At 39.3% G+C, this 25,156-nt stretch overlaps 1 protein-coding gene across 3 annotated transcripts; it reads left to right on the top strand.

Moving 5' to 3' along the window:
- Positions 1-4,670: 4,670 nt before the first annotated feature.
- On the top strand, positions 4,671-24,270 carry mindy2 (MINDY lysine 48 deubiquitinase 2). Of its 3 annotated transcripts, none has more exons than XM_042412508.1 (9): positions 4,671-5,698; positions 6,153-6,210; positions 8,389-8,453; positions 16,149-16,307; positions 17,040-17,142; positions 18,599-18,741; positions 20,037-20,210; positions 21,143-21,352; positions 21,609-24,270. In XM_042412508.1, exons 1-9 carry the CDS (start codon positions 4,793-4,795, stop codon positions 21,795-21,797), a joined length of 2,007 nt encoding a protein of 668 aa, XP_042268442.1. In that variant the 5' UTR covers positions 4,671-4,792; the 3' UTR covers positions 21,798-24,270. The 3 variants fall into 3 exon arrangements, with proteins under 3 accessions (XP_042268442.1, XP_042268451.1, XP_042268457.1); XM_042412517.1 differs by having other exon boundaries at positions 21,612-24,270; XM_042412523.1 differs by lacking the exon at positions 21,609-24,270 and having other exon boundaries at positions 20,037-20,228; positions 21,143-21,226.
- Positions 24,271-25,156: the final 886 nt, after the last annotated feature.

Raw genomic sequence — 25,156 nt, forward strand, 5'->3', positions numbered from 1 at the left:
TGTACCCTCACTTTTTATTACTTTGGAAATATGTATTGTTTGGATTCACGGGTGAATATTACAGAAATCTCTTCGCAGTTTTATTTAATTTATTTGTTTACTATTTTGACCAAATTTTATATTCGCAAAAATAAATTATTAGGCAAAAAGCCAAACGTTTCAGAGCTGACTCTCCATATCAAATCCATTTGTTCATTTTTAAAAAATGTATTATTACAACCTTTAGCCCCCCTGGCGTGTTTATAGACTCAAGTTGCATACACAAGGTGCTGTAAACTTGTTATATACTTGTTTCAATAAAGCTGTTTTAAAAAAATATAGGTCGAGGGGCTCTAAAAACAGCTACAAACCACCTCTATTCCACCATTCAGCAGTGCACAGGGCCAGCAAAACATGTTTGAGGTAAATTTCTCGGCTGGCAGTCTGAAATCATGGACCACACTGCTTTTCGGAACTGTTTTCATTAATCACACCGTTAGTTGTGTACTTCACGGATGTATTATGAGAGCTCTTTTAATACACTTCCGCAAATCATGACTTCCGGGTTTACCATCTGTTTTTTAGGAGGGGTTTGAGGTTATCTAGAGGACAAATCCCTAGTTCAGTTGTTTTTGTGTAGTTAGGGTTGGTGATTGTACAATAAAAAGTTGACTTTTAGTTATAATTGTATACTGTTTGGGCTTATGTTTACATATTATGTCAGTAATGAAAAAGAGTAAACTGCAAAAACTCCCTTACTTGAAATGGTACAAAATATTCTTTGAACTAGTCAAATTTTATTATTTCAAGCAAGAAAATCTGCCAATGGGATGAGCAAAAATGACTTCATAATTTTTCTTGATACCAGCATAAAAATCGACCTACTATCCAACACAATCTAACATTAAAACTAGTTTAAAAAAAAAAGACTTAGACTATACACCAATTAAAAAATATTTATGAATATTTTATTCCATTTCTGTCAAGTGTGTTACACTAGATGCCACTAAATTCTACACACTGCAACTTTAAGCCTGTTGGGCTTCATATGAGATATGAAATGTCAGAAATTCAAGTTAAAGATGCTTGAAACTAGATTATTTGTCTTTAAAATCACCTCAGTTTATGAGGTTATGGGTTGTGGTATGAGTCTTAACCAGCAGACTACCAGGGCCTACCCTTTAAAGCAGCTCACTTTATGAATTAATATCTTCAAACACTTTAGTTGAGATCTGGTTTTTGAAACAAGAAAACCAATCTTGTTTTCTCATCATAGAGATGTGGGATACTGTGTGATAACTGTGAAATCCACTTTTCAGACTTAAATAGACTGAATACCTTACGAAGACAAAATAAGACAGTTACCTTGAAGCAAGTCTAATAACCTACAGTGCATAGGGTGCCTGACAGGAGTATTTGTCTTTGATAAGAAAAAATAAGGTTTAATCATCCTAAAATAAGATATTATAATGTTCTTGAATTTCTTTTTTCTTTTTTCTTTGCAGTGTAGGAATGGTTATAGAATCAGAATAAAAATCTGTTTATTGCAAGCACACAAAGAACATGTCTTGGTATTTGCTCCCACAAACACAACATTTTAGAATAATAATAGAACAAGAGTAAGACAATAATAATAATGAAATTAAAAAAAGTAGGACTAAAATTAAATGGAAAAAAAAAATCAAATCTATATACAGAATGGAATAATAATAGTTTTGAAATGGGTTATAAGACTTAAAAATATTGACTGTACAAAGGAAATATGGACTGTGCTATGGACAAAGAAATGAAGTGTATGAAATATATGAAGGTGACAATAAATAAATGTGACATGTGCAATAAATAATTCAATTATTTAACAGTGAAGGTTGAATGCAATGTATAACGTTAAGTTCAGTTTGATACAGTTTAGCTATTTATTAGGGCAACAGCTTCTGGAAAGAACAGCTTCTGGAAAGAAGTTGTTCCTTTGTTTGCTGGAATTAACTGCTGTAGGTGTTAATTGTCGGAACTGGAGGCACACCCTTTTATTATGTAAGAGATTGACTAATTTAGACATGTAAATTCCAATTCAAAGCTAGTTGAGAATGAAGGCTCACATTAACACAGACAACACACATATAGTACAATAGGGAAAAAGAAAAAAATACAAACAATACACAGTTGATTTGAAATTGCATGTGGAATCCAGTCAGCAAATCAAGAGATAAAACAGTGATTATGAAGATTTTAAAAAGACAAAGCTAAGAAAAACATTGAGCAGACAGATAGACTAAGTTTTCATTTCCTGGATTGGTTTCCTTTTTAAACCACACAATTTATGCTACATCCGTTCTCTGTGCTTCATCTTTTAACAAATCTGAATTATACTGATGTTAAAGATGTCTGTCTGTCAGTGATATATTATGACACCAGCTGATGAGCGAAAGACTTCAATAGACTCAGTAAAACTGACTTAAAAGTCACTTAATTGGCATTAAGTTAACTATCCTTATGTTTTGCTTTGTGATTTTATATTATCTTTTTATATTAATCTTCAGGTACAACACGTGGCTACAGTCCTCTCAACCACTTGCCACAAATATGTCAGTAGGTGCCTCTCTGGAGGTCAGGTCCTTCATGCGCCAGAAGCAGGCCAGGTAACACTTGTGACTGATGCTCTAAATGCCCTGCATGCTCTACTCGGAAGCAATTTTTTTATTTCCAAGTAAAAATAATAGATTTAAACTATTTTGTATTTGATCATCACACCCATTGATAGCTCAGATTACTAACAGCTAAAATAGCAATGAAAAGAGCATTTTTTATTAAGGCTTAATATATTACAGAAGTAAGCTTTCATATCCACCACAAACCATACAAGTCAGATCAATTCTTCAAGATCATATACCCCGAGAATAACATTAAGAGACAGCAGTCACACCTAATCCTATTCTTAAAAAATGAAAATAAAGTAAAATAAAACAAACAAAAACCTAACCCTATTGCACATCTCTCCCTGGCAGAACTAATGCTTTAAGTTACAGGTTGTTATGGTTACGGATATGTATATATATATATATGGGTGGCCAAATCCTGATGGAGCAAAGATTTTCATGCAGTCTGAAGAATAATCTTTATGAGAGGCTTTTTAAGGAAAGAGTGCCCTGTTGCTTTTTCAGCTGGGTCGAGCAACTGCTGCCACCCAGCGACTTTAAGCAGTTACTGCATGTTTATTGGTCAGATCCGTCAAAATAACCCGCGTCACCCTGGGTACAGCAGTTTATGTAGACAGTATCTTTCCTTGCCTCGCTCTTAGTTAACTTATTTTAATTTCACACTTGGCCTAAACGTGTTTTTTTTCTTTTTCTTTGTCATTTTTTTGTATTTAGTACTGTTTCAGGACGAATGTACACTTTGTATTATTGAAATATGCCATAAAGGTTTGTAATTGAGTTTTGTACAATAAAAAAGGTTTCTTTTCTTGCATATCCATAACAGCCCACCCCCCAAAAAAATAATTTTAAAAATGATTAGAAAAGGGCGGAGACACGGTAGGCTGTTAAAACCAATTAATTAGATTGCTTTCAGGATGACTGGGGTTTTGCACCCAATAGAAACACAGAAGTAAATAATAAAAGACTTATGTTTTCTAGCGTGTTCAAACCATAGACTGTATGTAAAGAATACTGATAATATAGATAATTTTAATATACAGTCGGTGGTTCAAACCATGAATGTAGTTCATACTCACAGCCAATAATTGCCTCATCATTTCCAAAGTCTCGTTTAACCACACGGTAGTGTGGTCACGCGAGATTTCTGTGGCCTCACAAACGCTCGTGCACTCGTACGCAAGACGGCCACGGCAGGTTCTGTTCATGCTTCATTCAGGTGTCCTCGTAAAAGGGAGGACTTTAACATTTCAGCGGTTTGAAGAGGCAGCTACCTATACATACTTGATGTAAAAGTTTGAGCCAGCGCAAATACTTTGGGAGCTTAAAATGGTATCATAGCAGCACAGACCCCAGACTCTTTTTTAACTTTTCTATGCAGGAGGGGTTTTTTGTCTTAACTCTTATTATTTTCTTTATGTTGTGTGTTGTAAGTTTTTAATGTTGTAGCACCGAGATTCACTACGAATGAAAAGTGAAGTACAAATTGAATGTATTATTATTATTATTATTATCTTATTTTTCTTCTTCTTTTTATTATTATTAATATTATGATTATTATTATTATGTATTAATAGACCACAGACATAGACCAGAAATCCGAAATTCTCTGACAGCTTTGGATCATGTAAGCTGTCAAAGCTGTCACCTTTGAAATGGTGACAAATGTGCATTTGCTTTGTTCTGGGAAGTGAAGAGGAAGATATCTGAGCGCCACACACGTTAATTCATTCATACACCTATTGTATACATGCATTTTTTACATTATCAATACAATTATGTTGCTAAAGCGTCACATTCTGAATAAAACCATCCACAGTCTGATGAAATCACACACACACCTATAAGATATGTATGCTTCATGTTGTGGTGAAAAAATATTAAGCTTAAATTAGACTTTAAAAAAAAAAAGAAAAAGAAACATCACCTACAATTCAACCGCTGACGTGTTTTAATCAGTCACCGAATAAAGTCATCTGAGTGATAAACTTTAGAGTTTACAAGAATACGAGCTCACCCAAACGCACCACCGCCTGGTCTTTACCGCCCCCTTTACTCTGATGACGTCACTCGCGGAGTTGTCATGGCGTCTTTGGGACCGAGGCTGCTGCTGCTGCAATTTAGCTAAAAAAAAATCTGTCGACAGTCTGTAAATCGAAATGGAGAAAAATGCAAACCTGCACCGAGAAACTGACGGGAGCTCTCTGTGTGCAACGATCGCGGGAGAGATGAGCGACGTTACGGCTGTCGGCGGAGTGAAAGGAACAGCGGAGAAATGCAAGAATAGTGAGGCTCCTCTCAGTACTTTGGTTAACGTTAGTTGTAATAACAGCACCACAAATGTTAGTGCTCCCAGCGCCGTTAATGTCATTGCCAGCGCTGGGAAGTCTGACGTGACAGAAGTGATCCAAGTCCCCCCGGTGCAGGAGGAGAAGAAGAAGGACACCGAGGCGAGCGGGTCGTGGTCCGGGGATCAGATCAGTAACGGGATGGGACATGAGTCTGTACTGGCTGCAGAAGATAACGAGGGTGGTGCCCCAAAGTTAGTAAACAACAAAAACGACGGCCCGTCCTCACCTTCCGCCGAGGAGAGCGCAAATGTCGAGGCTGAGGTTTCGGCTTGTGTAGATAATGAGCCGACAAAACTTGCCAAACCGACTCATCTGTGTCCGGACGGCGCAATCACAGCAAGCGTCAAGTCGGGGCTGTCCGGTGATCACACCTTATCGGAGGGATTGCCGAGTGGGAGTGACCCCGATCCCAGCCTCGGTGGAGAGTCCCGAAGCATAGATTCACTCGAGTCCTTCTCCAACCTCAACTCCTGCCCCAGCTCCGACCTGAACAGCGAGGGGCTGGAGGACAGAGGGCTGGCCCTGGCCCTGCAAAGCGAGTACGGGGTTGATGGGACGAAGACTTCATGCACAAAGGACCGGGCCGCCGGCCAGTCCATATACCACATTAAGTGGATCAAGTGGAGGGAGGAGAACACGCCGATCATCACCCAGAACGAGAACGGCCCGTGTCCATTACTTGCAATTATGAATGTCCTTCTGCTTGCATGGAAGGTAAAGCATCCGAGATGAGCATAGATCAATAAGAATTTGGTTCTGATTTAATACAACTAGATGTTTTATGAGGTCGCTCAGAACTTAAACAGCAGTTGTTATTATTATCTATCACAGAGCCCTGTTGTATATGATTAATAACACAAGGTAGTGTGCATACACAGCTAACACCAATCCTCTCTATCCACCTCCTGTGAAAATCAATTTACTGTCAAGACATGTTGATATAGTATTTCTCAATGTTGTCATTGGACATGAATTTATTTCAGCATGCCAGTACATGCTGAATGCTGACAAGGCGTGAGCTGTTTTACAAACTGTACTTTCCTCTGTACTGTAGCTCATGACTCCCAACAGTAAATCGTTTGGTTCTGCTAAGTTTATGTTGCAGTGCTTTGTTTGATAAATGGGTGCTAAATAAATGAAAATGGGTGTTCACGTGTCTCTGTTGCAGGTTAAGATGCCACCTATGATGGAAATTATAACTGCTGAGCAACTAATGGAATATCTTGGTGAGTGTTTGCAGCTATTTAATCTGTTACGCAAGAGCAAGTTGCCAACAAATGCGATGTCACATCATTTAACAAAGGGGAAAACAATTGTAATAATGATGATATTGTGTGTTGTGTCGTGTCACCGCGCTGGCGCTCTTCTGCATGGTTTCTTTAACCTTGTTTCACATTTACAATAATGATCTGTTTTCTAACCTGCAGAAGACAACACGCATCTATAAAGTAGCTTAGCTCCACAATAATATGTTGGTCAGCCTTTACAGAGTTACACCATCCTGAATGAGTGTTGCCTGTGAGTCTGCACTTGTAAACACACTAACCCATAAAGACACTGAGTTTCAGCAGGCTAGTCAACATTCTTGTGTTTCACATCCTCTCAAATGAGTAGCTACATACCTAAGATCAGATATACAGTATTTATATACTGTATATATATATATATATATCAGTCAACAGAGGAAGATACCAGAACAGGGGAATCCCCCCTGAGCCAATCTGCTGCTGCTGCGAAGGAAACAGGAGCTATCCCTTCTCTTTGGCTGTCTTCTGCCCTTCATAACTAAAATGTCTTTAAAATATCAGATTGTCAAAGTGTCTGATTACAGCAGGGGTCCTCACTAGTGTTTCTGGACTATATGCGTACAGTAATAATTGAATGTCTTGGTGTCTGCCTGTTGTCGTGGCTCAAACAGCGCTCTCATTTCTACGCATTCCAGGTAGACTCTAATTTGCCCATCTGTGTGGTATTTAGGAGGATGAGTTCACCTCGTTCTTGCTTGTGATTCCAGCTCATGCAGTTCATTTTGTTTAATGTTCAGGAGCAGCTCCTGATAACTTCTAAAACTCAGCACTGTTTGTCATAACACATAACACACAAATCAAGATTGATGATGGGTGACAACGTTCAGGTGTGGTGTCATAGATGATGGTGGTCATTGCTCAGCAGCACAGCAGTGTATAAGTGGAGCATGCCAGTGATCCCGAAGCAGAGATGAGTCTGTCCACAGTTCACTGGAGTACAGAGCAGTGAAGGATTTTCCCTGTTGTGGATATACTGTAGTGAAACCATTCAGCTGGCCGGCCACCTGCTGGAAAAAATTTTGACTTGCACTGAAATTTTGGGTAACAGCACAATAAATCAAATGAGACGAGTTATTTTAACGCAACCATTAACGAGTCAGTCCAAACACCTCCTGAAACTTGAGTTCACACGTGTCTCAATTTAAATGTCTTTTGTGCATAGTCTGTTTTAGGGTCGGACTGTAATTTTTCACAGCATGCACATGAAGAAATCATCCTGCCTCAGGTCAACGATTACAATAATTTAGTGCTTTTTACCCTGGCAAAAAGCTTAAAAAGCCTTTTTTTGTCCCCTGGATATACTCCATTCATTATTACTTTCTTGAACAAAAAGAATTACAAAGTGTTTTCTCCATGTGTAGCTGTTTTCACTTCATGTGGCTGTTGGTGACAAGAGGTCAATGGCATTTGTCTGAGTACTTCTCACTGAAAATATGTGTTGACAGTGCAGCATGAGGTAGTTCTTAATAAATGAATGATTCTCTGTGAAGCATTTTGAGAAAAGTTTTAAAAGCAATGAATCGACTGCAATAGAGCATTCACAGCAATAGCAAGAATATATTTGCATTACTTTCTCTTCCGTTCAGAGTAAGCGAAATACTTCAACTCACAAATCACTTCATCAACAGTATACTGTTCAAAATGAAGACAAACAAAAATGTGGCCTTGCTGCATGCCTTTAGAAATATCCACCTACCTGTGATGTACTGTAAAAGTCTAAGATTTGTTTTGTCAACACTTGCACTGTGGTTTGCTGTGTCCACGATAAGAAAGCAGCATGTTTGTAGCGCTGAGCAGGCCGAAACTGAGCCGGAGCCCGACAGCTGCCAGGCTACGGAGCCGAGTCGATAGAGCTCTCAGGTGACACCACATTGGACAGAGACATGACTGAGCCTACGTATTTGGCCCAGCCCTTCCTTTGAGACATCTCAAAACATCTGTCACACTCCGTACAAAGGCATAAACTATGAATCCATTGTGATGATCATTGCTGATCAAAGTAGTGATTGTTTCTCTGTCAACGCTGCAAAACACAACATATGTGTCAACATCTCTCTCTCTCTCTCCCTCTCTCTCTCTCTTCCTGTCCCCCTGCAGGAGACTACATTCTGGAAACCAAGCCAAAAGAGATATCAGAGGCTCAGCGGCTAAACTATGAGCAGGTAAGGCCTGCCTAATTACTGCAGAATATTATTAATAAACAGGTGTGTGTTTTTGCTTATCCGTGTGCAATACTAAGCTGCTGACTGTACATGGTACTTGAGGAGCGCAGGGCCTTTGGGAAGAACTCTCTCTCTCTCACGCTCTTATGTCTAAACCGTAATCGTGCAAGTCTAACATGAGCGCTCACTTTGTCTCCTTGACACACTCAAAGTATATCAGCACCATTATTGATACATTTCATCACAGCATAAGAAGTGAGGTTTACACTGCTCTGATGTGCCACACAGAAACACACATTCAATATAGCCACCAGCGAGTGTGTGCAACATTTGCATCAAGGTAACAGAGAAGGTCAGCGGATGTTCTGTAATATGGAAATAAGCATCGGGTTGATTGCAAACCACATAAAACTGCAGCTTAGCTTTTTTTTCCAACTGCTCTATAGGTTACGTAAGATGTGTCTTGCAAGGCCCAGGGAACAACAGGGGTCAGGAGTGTCAGATTATGTTGTTTCACATGTCGGTAAATGCTTAGAGACGCATGGCTGGGTCCAGCTCCGGGCTATTACTGAGGCAGTGTGTGTGTGTGTGTGGCTCACCATGAGAGGCACTTGGAGATGGAGCTCCAGCTCTTCCTCCCATCTCCACTGCCTGCCTACGGTGTGGGTGGGGCCCTGCATCTCCTCCTCCTGCGTGGCAGAGCACCAGCACATCTGTGAATGATTTGAAGCCACACTTGTCCCTCATTTGGAGAGGAGGAAAAATAATGTGCAGTCTCACCCGTAGAAGCTCACTGGAATGGTTTTTCTAAATTTAAGTTGCAATACAAGCTCTTAAATAAATCAGTGGCAGCGTCAGCGTGCACGGTTAGAGTAAGGGAGTGGTTGGAGTTTGTGTTGCATAGTTATTATGGCGGTCTAATCCTAGACATTGGCCTGGGAGCCCATTTTTTGCATGTGGGTGTCCACACATCCATGTGCTGTCTGTGTTGGTGCTGTGGTTGATGCAGTATGTGGAGACTACAGTGGGCAGGGCTCTAGGATGCTGGAAGCTGAGATCTGGAGAGCAGGTGTGAGTGTGTGCAGGTGCCCTGTTCATTACGTTTTAAAGAGATGTGTTTCATTGCTTGTTGGATTGTGACGAAACACAACTGAAGCTACTCTGACTTTGAAAAGAGGAGTTCACCACAGAAGTAGTTCTATTTATATATTTAGCTTAAAAACATCATCTGTCACAGGAGTGTATGAGGTTTAAAATAGCAGTTGCGCGGCTGCTCTTTAGCTATTGTTAAATATTTACTCAGAGGAGCCGTGGAAGTGAGAGTGCAGTTTTGCTCTGCTTTTGTCTCAGTGGACCCAGCTCAACAGCACTCACAGGGCAGTTCATCCATGAGGACTGTTCCACCATTGGAGGAAATGGGTGATCATGTTTAAGAAGCCTCTTTTGTTTTAATTTGTCATTCACAGTCATCGGGCGTTCTTCAAAGATTTTGCTTAAACCTTTTTCTTGTTCTGAGCAGAGCAGATAAAATCCCAATGTGGAATTCGAAAAGCATTGCTCTTTGATGTGTATGCCTTTAACCGAAGCCTGTCTGACAATGAATGAATGCTAATTTTTTTCATACAACAGCGTGTGTGTTTGGTAAACACCCTGTTAATCAAATTAAAGGCCTTCTGAATATAAATCTATCTTTAAAAAGAGTCTACAGACGCATCAACTGAGACAAAAGCATGATTGGAAATTGCTGATGAGGATGCCAGAGACCAAGAAATTGTTTGTTTTAAAGTAAGAATATAAAAAAGCTCATAAAAAGAAATACAGCACAGTTTATTTGCTCCATATGGGGAGCAGAGGAGTGAATAACAAGAGAGACTGAACTATCAGTTGTGCAGGTTATGGTGTTAGACACTGATTTAATTCAAGTAACATCCATCTTATTACAAAATCAGTGATTAAGGTTATTTCAGGTGTTTCTAATATTCTGCTCTCCTAATGTATGTAAATGAAAAATGTATGCAATGTAATGTAAATGTAGGCAAACAAACATTAGATTAGCTTAATGATACACCCAACAGAAATATAGAGCAGCAACAGCTGTTGATATGTGCCAGAATTCATAAAAGTATGGCCTGTATTGTGGGACATAACAGTCTTGTAAACTGTTCATTATTTACAGCTCCCACTGATGGGTCATGGCATGATGTAATGGTTTATCCTCCAGTGATTGATAGGTTGTTTTTTTAGGTTCACGGATCTGGCTTCTCCAATATGATAATATGATTTTAATTTTGTTTCTTGGCTGAAAAATTTAAAAATCAGAATTCAACATGGAAAAATCAACTCATTCTTCCAAAACAGACAAGGCCTCTTTCTTTTACATGAATTTTTACAGGTTGAGACTTGATTAGACTTGATTAAATTTATGGGCTGCATTTTGTTTTAATGTTTGAAATGCTTAATTTAATGTACTGAAGGTTTTTGTTTTTAGGCCAGTTTTGTGTGAAAATCAACAAAGAAGCCTTCTCTTAGACACTCTTACACCAAAGAGTGAAAGTAAAAATACAGAGCAGCCACAGCAGAGTACTGTGCTGATGATGACGTGCATCCAACACAAGCACAGATGAATGTGAGGGATGCAGTGCTAATCATCTGATCCCGGAGTGCTCATCTGCTGTTGCAGCCCTCTGCCCTAAAGTGAAGAGATGTGGTCCATTACACAGCCCTTGCTAATCCTGCCATCAGTGATGCTCATAAGCGTCCTAATCCGCACACTCAGATGAGCCAGCTGAAGGCTTTACACCTCAGCACTCCACACCGAGCGCCAAAGCTGGAGTAGCTCACTGCTCATGGGACGTACAGTATTGCTACTGTAAACTGGAAAATAGAGTCTGCACACTACCACGGCTTTCATATGAAAATGTGTTTTTAAGTGACCGGTTATGTGACATTCAGAGCTATTATTCTACTTTTTGGACATGAAAGACAGTAAAAACTGATTCTGTTAAAATTCTGTGAGACAGTTGACTTGAAAAAGTTTGGATGTGAAATTTCATAGCCCAACTTTTTTCACATAATACGACTGCAATACATTATGGAAAATCAAGAATCATATACACAAAATATGGCAAATGTATGCAAAAGAAAACTCTTCACACTTACAAAAATTAAATTATTATTTTGATGATTTTGTAAAACAATAACACAGTATGATTGTATCATCACAATACAATTAAAAAACATTGAAAGTCAGTTAATGATAATATTGAATTATCATTCAGTCCTATCTCAAGCCTCAAATCTGCGGTTTATAGACTGGAGTTTATTGTTCTGGTGTCTATAAAGTAACTGGCTTTGTGTTTTAGGAATTTTCCTGTATTTCCACTTTCTCTAGTAGTTCATTGACAAAAGAATTGAAATGTCTTTCAACTACACACTCATAATAGAGTTGTAGGGCTCAGCTGCAAGGCTTATAGTGATCTCAGAGTTAAATGGCAGCAGGGGTTTGAAGCCAGCTGGGAAACATGGCTCAGAGGCTGAACGGAAGAACGAGTCTTCATCAAACCTTGTGATTAATATATACATACCAACAGTGGGTTGTTTCTCAGTTCAGATTTTTCTACATTACAAACAAAGTTCTGATGTTTTCCAATCAGTGTAAAAAGCTATAAGCAGCATGGAGTGGTGTTTTTCTTACTTCTGTTTGCGCCACATGAGTACCAGACAAGACAAATCCAATTCTAACCAATGCAATTCAAACCCACAGGAATCAAGTGCTAGATTTATTTTAATGAAACTTGTAAACACCTTACAATTGGGAAGATTTTTAGAATATTTCCTTAAATTGTACAAGTTAAATCTGCATAGAGATTAATGCACATTAAGTCACTGTACACAGAAGTCGTGATGGTCACTCTCCCCTTATTAGCAAACAAGCAATCAGCATCTGCCATTGTGCACTCACATGGGAAAAACACATAGAAAACACTGGTAAAATGGTGAAGAGCTTTCATGGAATTCAGTGAGAAGTTTTTATTTCTGAAGGCTAAAGAGCAGAGAAGAGAATACATTCTAAGTGCCTGTGTAACATTAATAAAGCAAGCATGAGGTTTTTTTAAATGAAAAATGTAATAAAATAAATAATGTACAAACTTGTCCACAGACAACCAGAATATCATTTGAAGCCGTCAACCATATTGATGAGGCTGATAAATTCAGCTTTGAAATAGGACCAGGTTTCTGTTTCACAAAGCAGGGTTTTAGTTATCCAGATCATTTTGCTGAATAAATCCCAGAACAGCTCTTTTTACACCTTACAGTGATGGAGATTTGAGGGGGTTCTGGGTTTTACTCAACAAATGCATCCAGGTATGGACTTGGTGCTCTATGCTGCTCCAAAAGCCTCTGTAATAACAAATGGCAAACAATCTCCCGTCTTTCCACTTGAATGAGGCGCTGCACAGGGCTGCCTGCTATCACTTTTACTCTTTGCATAAGCAATAGAGCCACATGTAGAGGCCATCCGTACAGATCCTGACATTAGGGGCATTCAAACAGGGGCGAAGCAACACAAAATATCATTGTTTGCTGATGACATATTACTCTACCTATGTAATCCTGCCAGGTCTGTTATCCAAGTTATTGAGCTTATTGATATGTTTTCTACATTCTCTGGATACAAGATTAATTACTCAAAATCTAAGGCAATGTCTCTCCAAGCAGGATCCTTGCGTACACGCTGATGCTTCTTTTTTTTGATGGTCTCCATCAGGATTTACTTATTTAGGCATCCGTATTACCCCCTCTCTACTTGATTTGTATATGGCCAATTTTACTTCTTTAATCTAGCATATTAGCAAGGATCTCGGCCGTTGGTCCAGTCTCCCTTTGTCATCGCTGGGGAGGGTACGCCTAAAATGAATGTTCTACCACACTTATTATATCCATTTCAAATGGTCACTATATTATTATTCTGTAAATAACTATCAGAGTTGAATTGTGCTCTCATAGCCTTCCTATGGCGAAACAAAGGTTCAAGACTAAAACTGGCCTGCCTACAGCTGCCGCTGGAGAATGGGCGGTTTAGCTGTACCTAACATTAAGCTGTACCAACTCTCATGTCTCAGCAGATATATTTGAGACTGGTTTCAAGAAGACCCAGAGTCTACTTGGCTTGATATTGAATCAAACCCAGTATCCCCTATACCTCTGAAAAATGTATTGTACACTTCCATGAAGTGGGTCAGTTTAGCTGTTAAGGGTAGCTTTCTTTTACAAAAATACTCTTAAAGTTTGGAGGCTAATTAGGAAAATAGAGGACTTGGACAACATTATATCCCTACTGATGCCCCTATACTCCAATCTAGATTTCCCCCCGGTCTAGAGCAGAACTCTTTCTATGTATGGTCTGGTAAAGGCATTAAGACACTGGGAGACATTGAAGAAAACGGTTCAATCTTGACTTATGATCAGTTAAAAGATAGGCACAAAATCCCAGCCACCCGTTTTTTTTTAGGTACTTACAGTTATGTAACTATGGTGTATGCACTCTCAAACAGTCTCAATACTGTTCTCTCCTCTTTAGAAAAAATATTCATTAACAGCAAGGACTCAACCAAATTAGTGACATGATTCTATGGGTCACTCTCCGGAACAGTGAAAGACAATGCAGCCAAAATTAAAACAGAATGGGAGAGTGCCTTTGGAGTGGGATGATATGTAGCTCAACCTATCCGGCTGTTTTACCACTAATAGAGGAAAATAACTACAATTTCAGATAAATCATAAACTACATATTACCCCAGCAAGACAAAATATAATGAACCCAGATCTATCAAAGTTTTGTAATAAGTGCAAGATTACAGAAGGTACATATGTTCACTGTTTACTAGAATGTGTATAAATGCACAACTGCTGCACAACTTAAAGAAATCAGTGACACAATTGGTCAAACAATGAACATTTCTCTGTCATCATGGATTCTTGGTATAGATAATCCCCAAAATATTCCTCCAAATCCATTAAAACTCTTGAAAGTTCTCTTCTTCTGCAGTAGGAGATGCATTTTATTAAGGTGGGTGTCGGAGGAGTCCCCTAACATGGCACTGTGGATAAGTAGTGTGTAAGAGTTAATGCCTCTCAAAGCTCTCAGCTTTTATTTAAGAGAGGAACCTTATCAGTTGTATAAAGTTTGGAGTCCTTTTACAATTTACTTAGGACCTGATTGTTTGCTGACGATAACAACAGGGATCTGTGGTCTGGTGTGGGGACAGTAGATGTTTTATTTTCAATGCATCATGTTTATGCATTTCTTTTTTTATTGTCATTAGCTTTTTCATCTGTCAAATCTGTCATAAACTGTAAACTGTCGATGTTTTTAAAAAATGTACCCCAGTAACACAGTAAACCTGCTTTGCGAGACAAGCTCCAGGCATCTTTATGCCTTCAGGCTTTGTTTTGTGTAACATTAACTTGCCTGGTGTGAAGCTACATACTGTATACATCATTTCAGACCACTGATTGTCTAGTACACTGTATGGAACATTGTAGATTTTGCTGGCCTTTCTTTTTTAAGATATCTCTGTTTTCTCCCTGGTATCATAGCTCACTCTGAGCATAGCAGCTGTAGAGGGTTTGTTTGGCCACTGAGTGATGGTGGGGGGGTATCATGTGAAAAAGTGACGTCAGTGCATACCTTCTGCTACAGTGAGTCATCTCCCATCATCTGGACATAAGGACATGACAAATTAACAGAGATAAAGTGATTTACTTAAATAAAACTTAAATAAATATGGCCAACACTAGATATATCAGTACAATCTCAGCTGTAGTGGGAACTCTGCAGTATGATGTGAAATAAATCTTTGACTTAAAGTTTTGAGAAAGTATTAAAAAAAAAACAATAACTAATTTTCGTGCCTCAAGAAAATATAGTGAACAGGGCTACGTTACTGGAACAACTTAAATATATTGCAAGTTTTTGGACTACATCATGAAAATAGCCATAAAATAAAACAGTTGAATCCTCTGTCTGAGATGACTGCACTAAAACATTTAGGGGTGTCTTGGTGACCTTAGGGGTTGAGGGTGCTGACTGCATTGTTGCAGCATCACATCTCTACTGTGCACCTTCAAAAATAAAGAATAAAAAATGCCCCAAAAAATACTTGAAAATGTTTGAATAAACGTAGTGTTTCTTACACAGCTATTGGATTGCATTATATTGTTAAGTGTTCCTGTTATTTCTTCCACCTGTTGTTAACATTATCAAAAGGAAATATCACCTCTCATGATGGTGAGTCTGAAAGCTTACACAAAAATTTTATGTCCAGTGGTTTCCTGACAGAGACTTCCATTTCTTCCTGTGGTTGCCAGTTGATTGACAGTAAACAGAGAGCAATTTAATACGTACAGTAAATATGAAACTACTCAATAAAGTCGCAGTGAAGTGACTGTATAGCAGAACAATCTGACAAAACCAAATGATGAGCATGTGTAAGCTGTTTATGGTACTGTACAGGAATAAATGGCAGCTAATGGTTTCTTGTAAAAGGTAGAAAATCAATCCCTGATAGCTCATAGCTATGCTGACTGTGTGCAAACAACCAGGAATAATGTTACAGAGAAAGGCAGAATCGCTTAATCTCTCTGCTGCATTGTTATCACACTGTTTTTAACAGAAATTCCCTTGTTTCCTAGAACATGAGTGATGCCATGGCAGTGTTGCACAAGCTGCAGACCGGCCTGGATGTCAATGTGAAGTTCACAGGGGTGCGAGTCTTCGAGTACACCCCAGAATGCATTGTGTTTGATCTGCTGGACATCCCTCTCTACCACGGCTGGCTGGTTGACCCCCAGGTGAGACAGACCTTGCTCACTACGAATACTGAAATATTTCACCAGGCAATTTATTTGTTGTTTGTTGAGGTCGCTTTCACACCTGTGGCTGTATTGATGTATTGGTCCGGAATAAACATAAGGTTATATAATAGCCAGACATGAAATTATGCATTTATTTCAATCAAGATCAGGAGCTCATTAAGAAATAAGTGGATATGAACATTATTAGTTGAGACTGCAGCCAGACCTCATATGTTATAAATAAAAAAGGACATCTAAGCAAAAAACTCAAATGTAGCATTTTATACTGTATGATAGTTGTTGTCAAATAATGTGGTTGCTATATTTTTCTCATTTTTGAATGAGTGACTACCCAAGCATACATGTTATCATGGTTACAAAATGATTTTAGTTCCCAATCCAACTGCCCAGTCTGCAGATAGATTGCATAAATTTGATAGTAGCAGCTGATCCTTCTTTTCAGCTAGTCTCTATGCAGTTGTTTGGTTCACACCCCCCCCCCAAATAAACGGAATCAAACAGGAAAATCCACCAACAAACAGGTTATGTATGAAAACACCCTGAAATTAAGTGTGCACAGTGATATGTAGTTGTTTCAATGTGAACACCCTGTCACTAGCATTTTCCTCTGTTAGAAATTTTGTATAACACTATTGTAGCATTTAGCAAAACAGTACCAAATCCTGGTGAATGTTCTTTCCCACAGTTTTTTTTTATCTCTGTTTGCAGATGCATGACATTGTCAAGGCAGTGGGCAACTGCAGCTACAACCAGCTGGTAGAGAAGATAATATCCTGCAAACAGTCAGACAACAGCGAGCTGGCAGGGGAAGGTCAGTTCTCTCTCTTCACTCCCTCCACTTTGTGACCTGCCCTACTTGGCACAGGTCTCCCCCTTCATCCCTTCATCCCAGTGTAGAAGAAGTAGCAAGTTTAGAGGAAACTATTAGAATTAATGTTTTGTCTAAATGCATTTGTCTAATTGTGCTTCCTGTTTGGTCCATTATTGTACAATAAGTTGAGCTGAGTTGAAAGACATTGCCATTTTGATAATATCCTCTTTCCTTTAATTTCACATGTTAGAGAAATCAAAGTCTTCATTGTTCACATATACAGTAGCGGTACAAGTACAGCTGCATAACATTGATTAATTCAGTGGCACATTCATTACTGTACATGGATATGTTTAGTGGACTGACCAGTGCAAACACACTCCGCACAAAACCACAGACCAAGTTCAAATAAAACCAGGACATATATGTGGCTCCTCAACAAATGACCTACTTCCACAGCTCACAGCTTTCTTACCAGCTGTCCTCAACTTTCTCCACTACATATTTACACATTCAACACTGTGCTTTCTGAGCAGTTGTCAGCTGGGCTGCTGCCAAGTCCTCAGTCAACGATGATATTGATAGGGGACATTCACTCCTTTTCCACTGTATTCCTGCATTTAGAGTTGGGAAATTGCTGTGAGGACTTGATTGAAGTGGTTTTATGCTGATGCTTCCCGTCACTGCTCAAAGAGATGAAAGAGCAAATTTCGACCACTTTAAATGGATTGATGCAACTCTTGAAAAAAACTCTAAAGTAAAAAAAAAACATCTCTTGTTTTGTTGAAATGTGTTAATGTGCGTAAATATTTAATAGTAAGGATTAACCAGGTAGTTGTTTTTCAGCGTTCTGGCTCTTTCTAGGTTAGCCTGTTTCTCTGTTTGAGTATAACACTGATTTTTTCAGGTGATTGCTCCAAATTGAGTGCTGTTCTGCCTTACAGATGTCACTCACCATCTGCCTCTGGGCTTACATTGGGTTCACTATAGTAACAGTAGCAAAGAGTCAGAATGTCCAAATAACTATGACAGACATTACAGCAGTGTTTCCAACATGCTTTCCAAATAATGTTCATGAATGAATAAGGGAGGTTTAATTGGTGATTGTAGTGTTGATGAGTCATCCGGTGGTCTGTGGTCTAATAATAAAAATATTTGTGAGTCAAAAATCAAAATGAGGTTTGCTTGCATCCTCCTGAACTAAATAATTGAACGTCCGTAGAAATAATTTAATCACTCACAGATCAAAAGGAGGGTGACAGGTGAAGTTTATCTTCGTAAAAGCATCATCATTAACATCATAAACACAGGGACAACGGCCACGAACCAGAAACAGTAAAATATTAAGAGTATGAGAGTAAGAGTCCATGTTTCTACATGTGCCAATCAATCACAAGTTCAGTCTTCTCTTCTTTGTTTTCCTGTATGTTTGTTCCTCTCCTTCTCCCTCTCCCAGGCATTGTGGCAGAGCAGTTTCTGAGCAGCACAGCCACTCAGCTGACGTACCACGGCCTATGTGAGCTCACATCCACAGTACAGGAGGGAGAGCTCTGTGTTTTTTTCAGGAATAACCACTTCAGCACCATGATCAAATACAAGGTAAAAAGTAAAAGTCACTGACAGAACCAACACCATTACAGCTGGAATTGGGAGAAAGCATGAGCATCACGTATGGAGCTCACTATAAAAATGGCAGCAATTTAAATCAGTCAGGACATGTTATGATCTGTCATTTCAGTCAGTGACAACGCTTGAAGCCTTTTAACTTTAAAGGACAATTCCTGTTTTTTTTGCATGTGGTATTTTGATGGTTACATTGACAGACATGTCTACCAGGTAAAACTAGATTTCTGTCTCTCTTAAACAGGCTGTCCTATCTTTTGTCTGTGCATTAAACATAATAAACTTGATTTAAATAGATGTCTTTCTGTGGGCTGCTCAGTACGAAATTGTTCAGTTGGCTATTTATTTTGGTCAACTTTGTTACAGAAAAGCCTTTGAGTAATATTTGATTGTTTAAACATTTGTAATTATTAATTGCAGTAGATTAAAGGATAGGTCCCCATTTTTTCCAAGTCGAAAAGTCAGTTTTTCTCGTGAATCCCAGCTGTGTGGTTCTATCCCACCGCCACAGCTCAGCACAGAAACACTGTCCACCCAAGTGGGAAAAGAGAATAGTAACCTTGGAAGATACTCACTTTTCACAGAACAAGGACTGTGGATTTTGTCCCTCATCACTTACTGTACATTACAATGACATTAGGAAAGGATCTCTTAAAGGCCAGTATGAACAGAAGGATTACAGCGAGAAAAATCTGTTTCGATGCTCTGTAATGGTATCTTGAATTTTGTTTTAAGACAAACTTAAAAATTGTGAACCTATCCTTTTAGAAAAGGACTTAATTTTATCAAATGTTAGCAGCATCGACCAGTTAGCAGATGAATTAGGAGCCTGTTCCTCTCTTTGCTTTTCCTCCGTTTCAACTAAAGCTCCTCAGTCCTTTTTCCATAGTGTTCACTGCACAGCATTGCTATGGCATGTTCTTCAAACTGATTAAAAGCTATGTACTTATTATGTAACAGATACACGATGTTAGCACGCACAGATCTGCATCCCATCTCAAACAGCTCTTGCCCACAGCTGGCTTGCCGTATCACTGCAGCTGGGACAGACCTTTCCTGTTATCTACAGGAGGGGAAGTAAAGCCTGCATACTTTGTTTTAAACAGTACACTATCGTTGCCAGAGTAAGCAAAGCTGTGTGTGTCACCTTTAACCCTCATACAATCATTAGAGTATAAGTTAGTAGAAAGAGCAGAAACCATGAAGTCATGGTCAAGTACATGATAAGACGTGAGTATGTAATGTATGTATACATGTGTGGTTGTTTCCAGGGCCAGCTGTACCTCCTGGTTACAGACCAAGGCTTCCTGACAGAAGAGAAGGTCGTGTGGGAGAGCCTGCACAACGTTGATGGAGACGGCAACTTCTGTGATTCAGAGTTCCGATTGCGGCCTCCTTCTGATCCGGAGACCGTGTACCGCGGGCAGCAGGATCAGATAGACCAGGTCTGAGCACTGATGCAGGCAAGGCTAGCAGAACCAGCAGAACCAGCAAAACCATGATGTACTTAACCATGATATGCTTATGACACCATCAGTGTGCCACAAAAGACAAGACAAAATACAAGACCAGTGATGTCATGCTTTCCTCAGTTTTTTAGTGACAGAAATGAAAGAAACGCGATGCAAAAGGAGAGACAAAAAGGAACAAAACACATGACTTAAAGCCTCCGGAAGCAACTAAATGGCACAAAATGTCAAAGTACTTCAGTAATGAAACTAAAATTGATTTCACAGTGGCTGTCTGTGTCTCTCAGATTCAACTGTGCACCATCCCAAACTGAAAAAAATGTAAGGAAAGCTTCCTCAATAATAGATGTGTTATAGCTCCCCATACCAGCTTTTTAAACAAACACACACGGCAGCTTGAAAATCTGTTGTGTGTGTTGCGTGGCGCCCCCCTCCATTCTTCTTACGTGCTCCGCTGTACCACACTGTCTCTATGCGGGTCTATGCTCATTGGTTGACCAGTGAGGTTCAAGCGCAGAACTTGCTGACAAATTGTCTGGCTTAATCCCGCGCTCACAGACTAGACAAGAGCATAATTCTCTTTGCTTACAAGATAGCTTCTGTGAGAAAAATCTTTTTTCTGCATTCTGCATGAGGTCTTTGCAGCAACAAAGTACATAATGTAGAGAAGAATAGAACATACAGAATATAATATAATAGGTAACTCTAGAATAAAGGAAGTTTTCTTAATCGTACCACAACTTATTACTACAAATAGTACAGTGAATTTGGTTATGTGTGTAAGTTATACACACATAACCAAATTCTGACTGACCAAGACTTCAGCTGTATCATGACAAGCATTGTATTGACAGCTTTGCTCGTAAATCATCAAGTCCCTCTCTCTCTCTTTTGCGTGTGTGTATCAGGACTATCTAATGGCGCTGTCGCTGCAGCAGGAGCAGCAAAGCCAGGACTTACAGTGGGAGCAACTCCCCGAGGGCATCAGTGACCTGGAGCTGGCTAAAAAACTCCAGGAGGAGGAGGACAGACGAGCCTCCCAGTACTACCAGGAGCAAGAGCAGGAGCAGGCGGCAGCAGCTGCAGCAGCAGCAGCAGCAGCAGCAGCACAAGCACAGGTGTGGAGGGAGGGCTTGAGGGAGACGGAAGCAGGTGGGAAAGGGAGGAGAAGTAGGACTTTTAACAAATGTGGGGCATTTAATGAACCACAGAGGGAAGATGTTGCCTTTTTGAATAGGACAGTCATTCTCAGTGCACATTATATTGATTAATCAATTTCTTCTAAAATACCATATTGGAACAAAATGTGATGTTTTTCAAGAAGCCTCTGGGTCTCTGCAGCTTCTCTGACTGTGTTGTTCTTGTTCGGTGCAGCAGGGTCAACAGGAGCCTGTGGAGGGAGACGAGGCGGACAGAGGGGGAGCAGGAGCAGGCGGAGCAGCAGCCGGCGCTGGGACGGGAGCAGCAGCTGGAGCCACGCCCAGCCCGGGAAAACAGTCCTCCAGTGGGGAGCGCAAACCCAAGAAGGAATCGAAAGATAAAGACAAATGTGTCATTTTGTAACATACAGCGCGTCTGTGTGAGTGTGCGTGTTTTGTGCATTTGCTTATCTGTGAGAAAGGGGACTGCATTTATTTCTACGTGGATCGGACACACAACGTACAGCCCCGACTTGACAACAAACAAGGGAAGGAGATGTTTGACTAACAAGAGGATTTGCTGTTCCCAAACCACTGGTGCCTGCTATCCTCTATCCTCAGCGGAACCTGGACATCAGAGGAAGGGACACTACAACGACAACTACCCCTTATCTTTGATAGAGTCAGCCAAACTTTGTTACAAGTTGCACAGTGCACTATATTTGTGATGTGGGGTCAAGTTTATTTGGGGTGGTATATTTTATAGCAAAAGACATCATCTGAAGAAACAAAATGTCACCCTGTCACCATGGTTTTCTCCAAAAGAAACATTCATTTCATTCTTTTTTTTTATTTTTATTGCAGCTTATAAGCTTTTTTGTACGTATCAATATTTACAAAACAAACACAGACCCACTTTTGTTTCAGTTGAGTTTTTTAAGTTAGCCGTTGATGCCAAGATTCATTTTTTATTTATGTATCTGCATAACAGGTAGCTTTTGGGAGAGATTTTATCGTTTTTTTTTTTCTGTAAGCTGAAAGGGATTTTTCTCCTAAATATTGCCTGTTGGAAATTAATGTTACACTATTTGTGTCCCCCCTCTGAAACACTATATACCTACAAAGTCATATGAATTCCTACAGGGTTAATTAATGCCAGACAGCTGCCAGATACTGTAGCTAGGTAACAATGCTCATCACAGCTTGCCCTGTTCAGATTTGCCTTACCAGAGTATGGCGGTGTTGTATTCTGCTCTGTTTGAATGTGAATGTGTGTTTGTTTTCATGTGTATGGCATATACAGTACACGCGTGCTATGTGGTATAATGGCGTATGATATACAGTACATGTCTCAATTCCTGAGTATCACTGATGTAACAGAAAGTTTTGGAAATAGACAAATCTTTCTACGCTGTATTAGTTAAGCTACAAATATGGGACATTTAATGTCTTTTATGTTGCGATTCTATTTCACATCAACTGCTTTCAGGACAGTCCAGATGAGGATAGTGTTGCAGATTTTAACTGAGAGATTTTTTTTGTCTGAATCTGATGCTGTTTCAGTGTGAGACACTACACGCGGATTAGATTTGTATTAGATCGCACCCAGTGTAGAGTGGACAGTGGTTTCTACAGTCCGAAAGGCTCTTTTCATTCTCACAGTCTATTTTGACACAATCACGATCTTCTCTGTTGCGTTCTGGATGGGGAAGTTCCACTGCAGCCATGTTTAGAAGAGAAATACCACACTATTCATATGTAAGTCACATGAACTATTAGTTTGGTCTAGGAAAGCTCAATTATCTGTGGACGTGTACTGTTCTTTTCCAGAAACCTGAATCCAAACCTTGAATCAGTCACATCAAGATATACAATCTTTAAATTTACCCCTCTATCAGTTTCAGAGAGGGTTAAATTCAATAGTGAACATTCACAAATTGAGCTGTCCTGGGTCATAGGAAACACACTATGAATACTGCATTTCTGTAGTACGACCTTTTAACTTTCACTGCAACATTGAGCGTTCAAATACACGGTGTACATATTTACGTAACGCATTCTTAAAATGGAATTAGCTAGTGGTTTGTGCCATTATCGTACCATGGGACTGCCTCCTGAGAAACTTTTCTATCTATACATTCCAATTGGATGCCTTGACTCAAGCCTTCTCTTACGCGTCCGAATGAGGGAGACAGTTGTCGCAGGAGGTTGGTCTTTGCAGTGCTTGTACAATGGTCTCCATTTTTGTGTAACCTTTTTTGTTCAGGACGGCCTCCTGCCTTGACAGGAGGACGATTACATGGAGGCAGCAGGCTACCTACTGTGTGGAAACCCCTTTCTTACGGGCTTCACTTGATGGCTGGAGTTTTGAGCTCCATGTTTGTTTGGCCCTAACAAGGCTATTTTTTGTATATATATATAACGCCTTATGACATTTCAACATATTTTATAGGATAAAAGGAAACAGGCGTACTACCAGAATGAGACAATCCATGCATTTTGACATCAGAATTACTCAGGCCTTTTCTGAAGGGACATAACTCTCGAGTGTCTTTTTCAAATGGTATGCTTTGTATCGGCACAGTTCCTTGGCCTGTAGTCACTTTCTCAGTCACAACTTTCAAGCATCTGTGTATGTATACGCACAACAAATACTTTGACACTCTGAAGGACTTAACACTATATTATTTAAGACCCTCATTGTTGAACTTCACACTACAAAAAACAATGAATTAAGCTGCTCTTCATGTGTTAACGTGGACTACCTGAAAAAAAAATAAAAACCTCCTTGGACAGGGTTAAGGAACACTGTTAATTATGTACACTTTTTATTGACTCCTTAGTCATTTTTTTCCCATGCAGCTTAAATAAATAACACACATTTAGTCAGGACAATATACTGTATGTGATCTATAATTATTAAGTGAAAGCAGACAAAGAGGAGGCTTTCTGGCAACGTTGTGCTGTTTTCTTTGCCTCTTTCTTTCATTACTAAATTCAACTTGGGGACCCACACTCCCGAGTTTCACCTCATTAATGTCTGAACATGCTGATTAAACATTCCAGTGGACGTTTAACAAAGAAACTACACCTTGGGCAGTTTGAATTGATTTGAAAGGTTTTTTTATGTTGGTTGATGTTTGTATGAGTGAAAAGAGTGCGGAGCGACACATGCCACACATTTTATTTTTTGTTATTACTTCAGATTTATGAGTTAGCTTGCTATTCATAGTCATTATTACCAGAATTTGATTTTTTTTTTTTTTTGTTGTTGCTGTAATGTGTTTGTTTTACCATAGTTTCTAAGATGAATTGATGGGAAGGATATTGTGTGTTCTATGTCTCAAGTGGTTTCTTGTATGCCTTGTAAAAGTGATGGTGGGTTAAATGCTGTAAAATTAGTATTTTGACAAGTTGGTGGTTGAACATAATAGTAGTTGTAATTTGGTTTTGCACTGTTACATTGATATGCACTAACAGAAAAAGAAACATACCTCATTTTATACAGAACATAAATTGTGCAAGAGTGCTATTGTTCTTTGGGTACCTTTTTAAAAAACTGAGTAACGGCCAAAAGAATGATCTCAACTTGGTTGCTCTTAAGCCAGGTGAATAATATTAATTTGTAAAAGTATGAAAGGGCTGTTTAAATGTTCTGGCTTAAAATGAACAAGTACATTTGTTAAAAATAGTACCACTTCAATAGAACTTGCTGCAATTTGATATATTCAGATTAGCGGTACACCTATACCAGACAGGCCTGAGTACCAGCACACAGCTCAT

This window comes from Thunnus maccoyii, chromosome 1, assembly GCF_910596095.1.
Source record: "Thunnus maccoyii chromosome 1, fThuMac1.1, whole genome shotgun sequence".
NCBI lineage: Eukaryota > Metazoa > Chordata > Actinopteri > Scombriformes > Scombridae > Thunnus > Thunnus maccoyii.

Excerpts from the sequence above, each read along its gene's own strand:
- mindy2 (XM_042412508.1), top strand. The coding sequence starts at position 4,793 with ATGGAGAAAAATGCAAACCTGCACCGAGAAACTGACGGGAGCTCTCTG. Across the intron at positions 8,454-16,148 it reads AGCGGCTAAACTATGAGCAG|AACATGAGTGATGCCATGGC; the intron begins GTAAGGCCTGCC and ends CTTGTTTCCTAG. Across the intron at positions 18,742-20,036 it reads GCACCATGATCAAATACAAG|GGCCAGCTGTACCTCCTGGT; the intron begins GTAAAAAGTAAA and ends GGTTGTTTCCAG.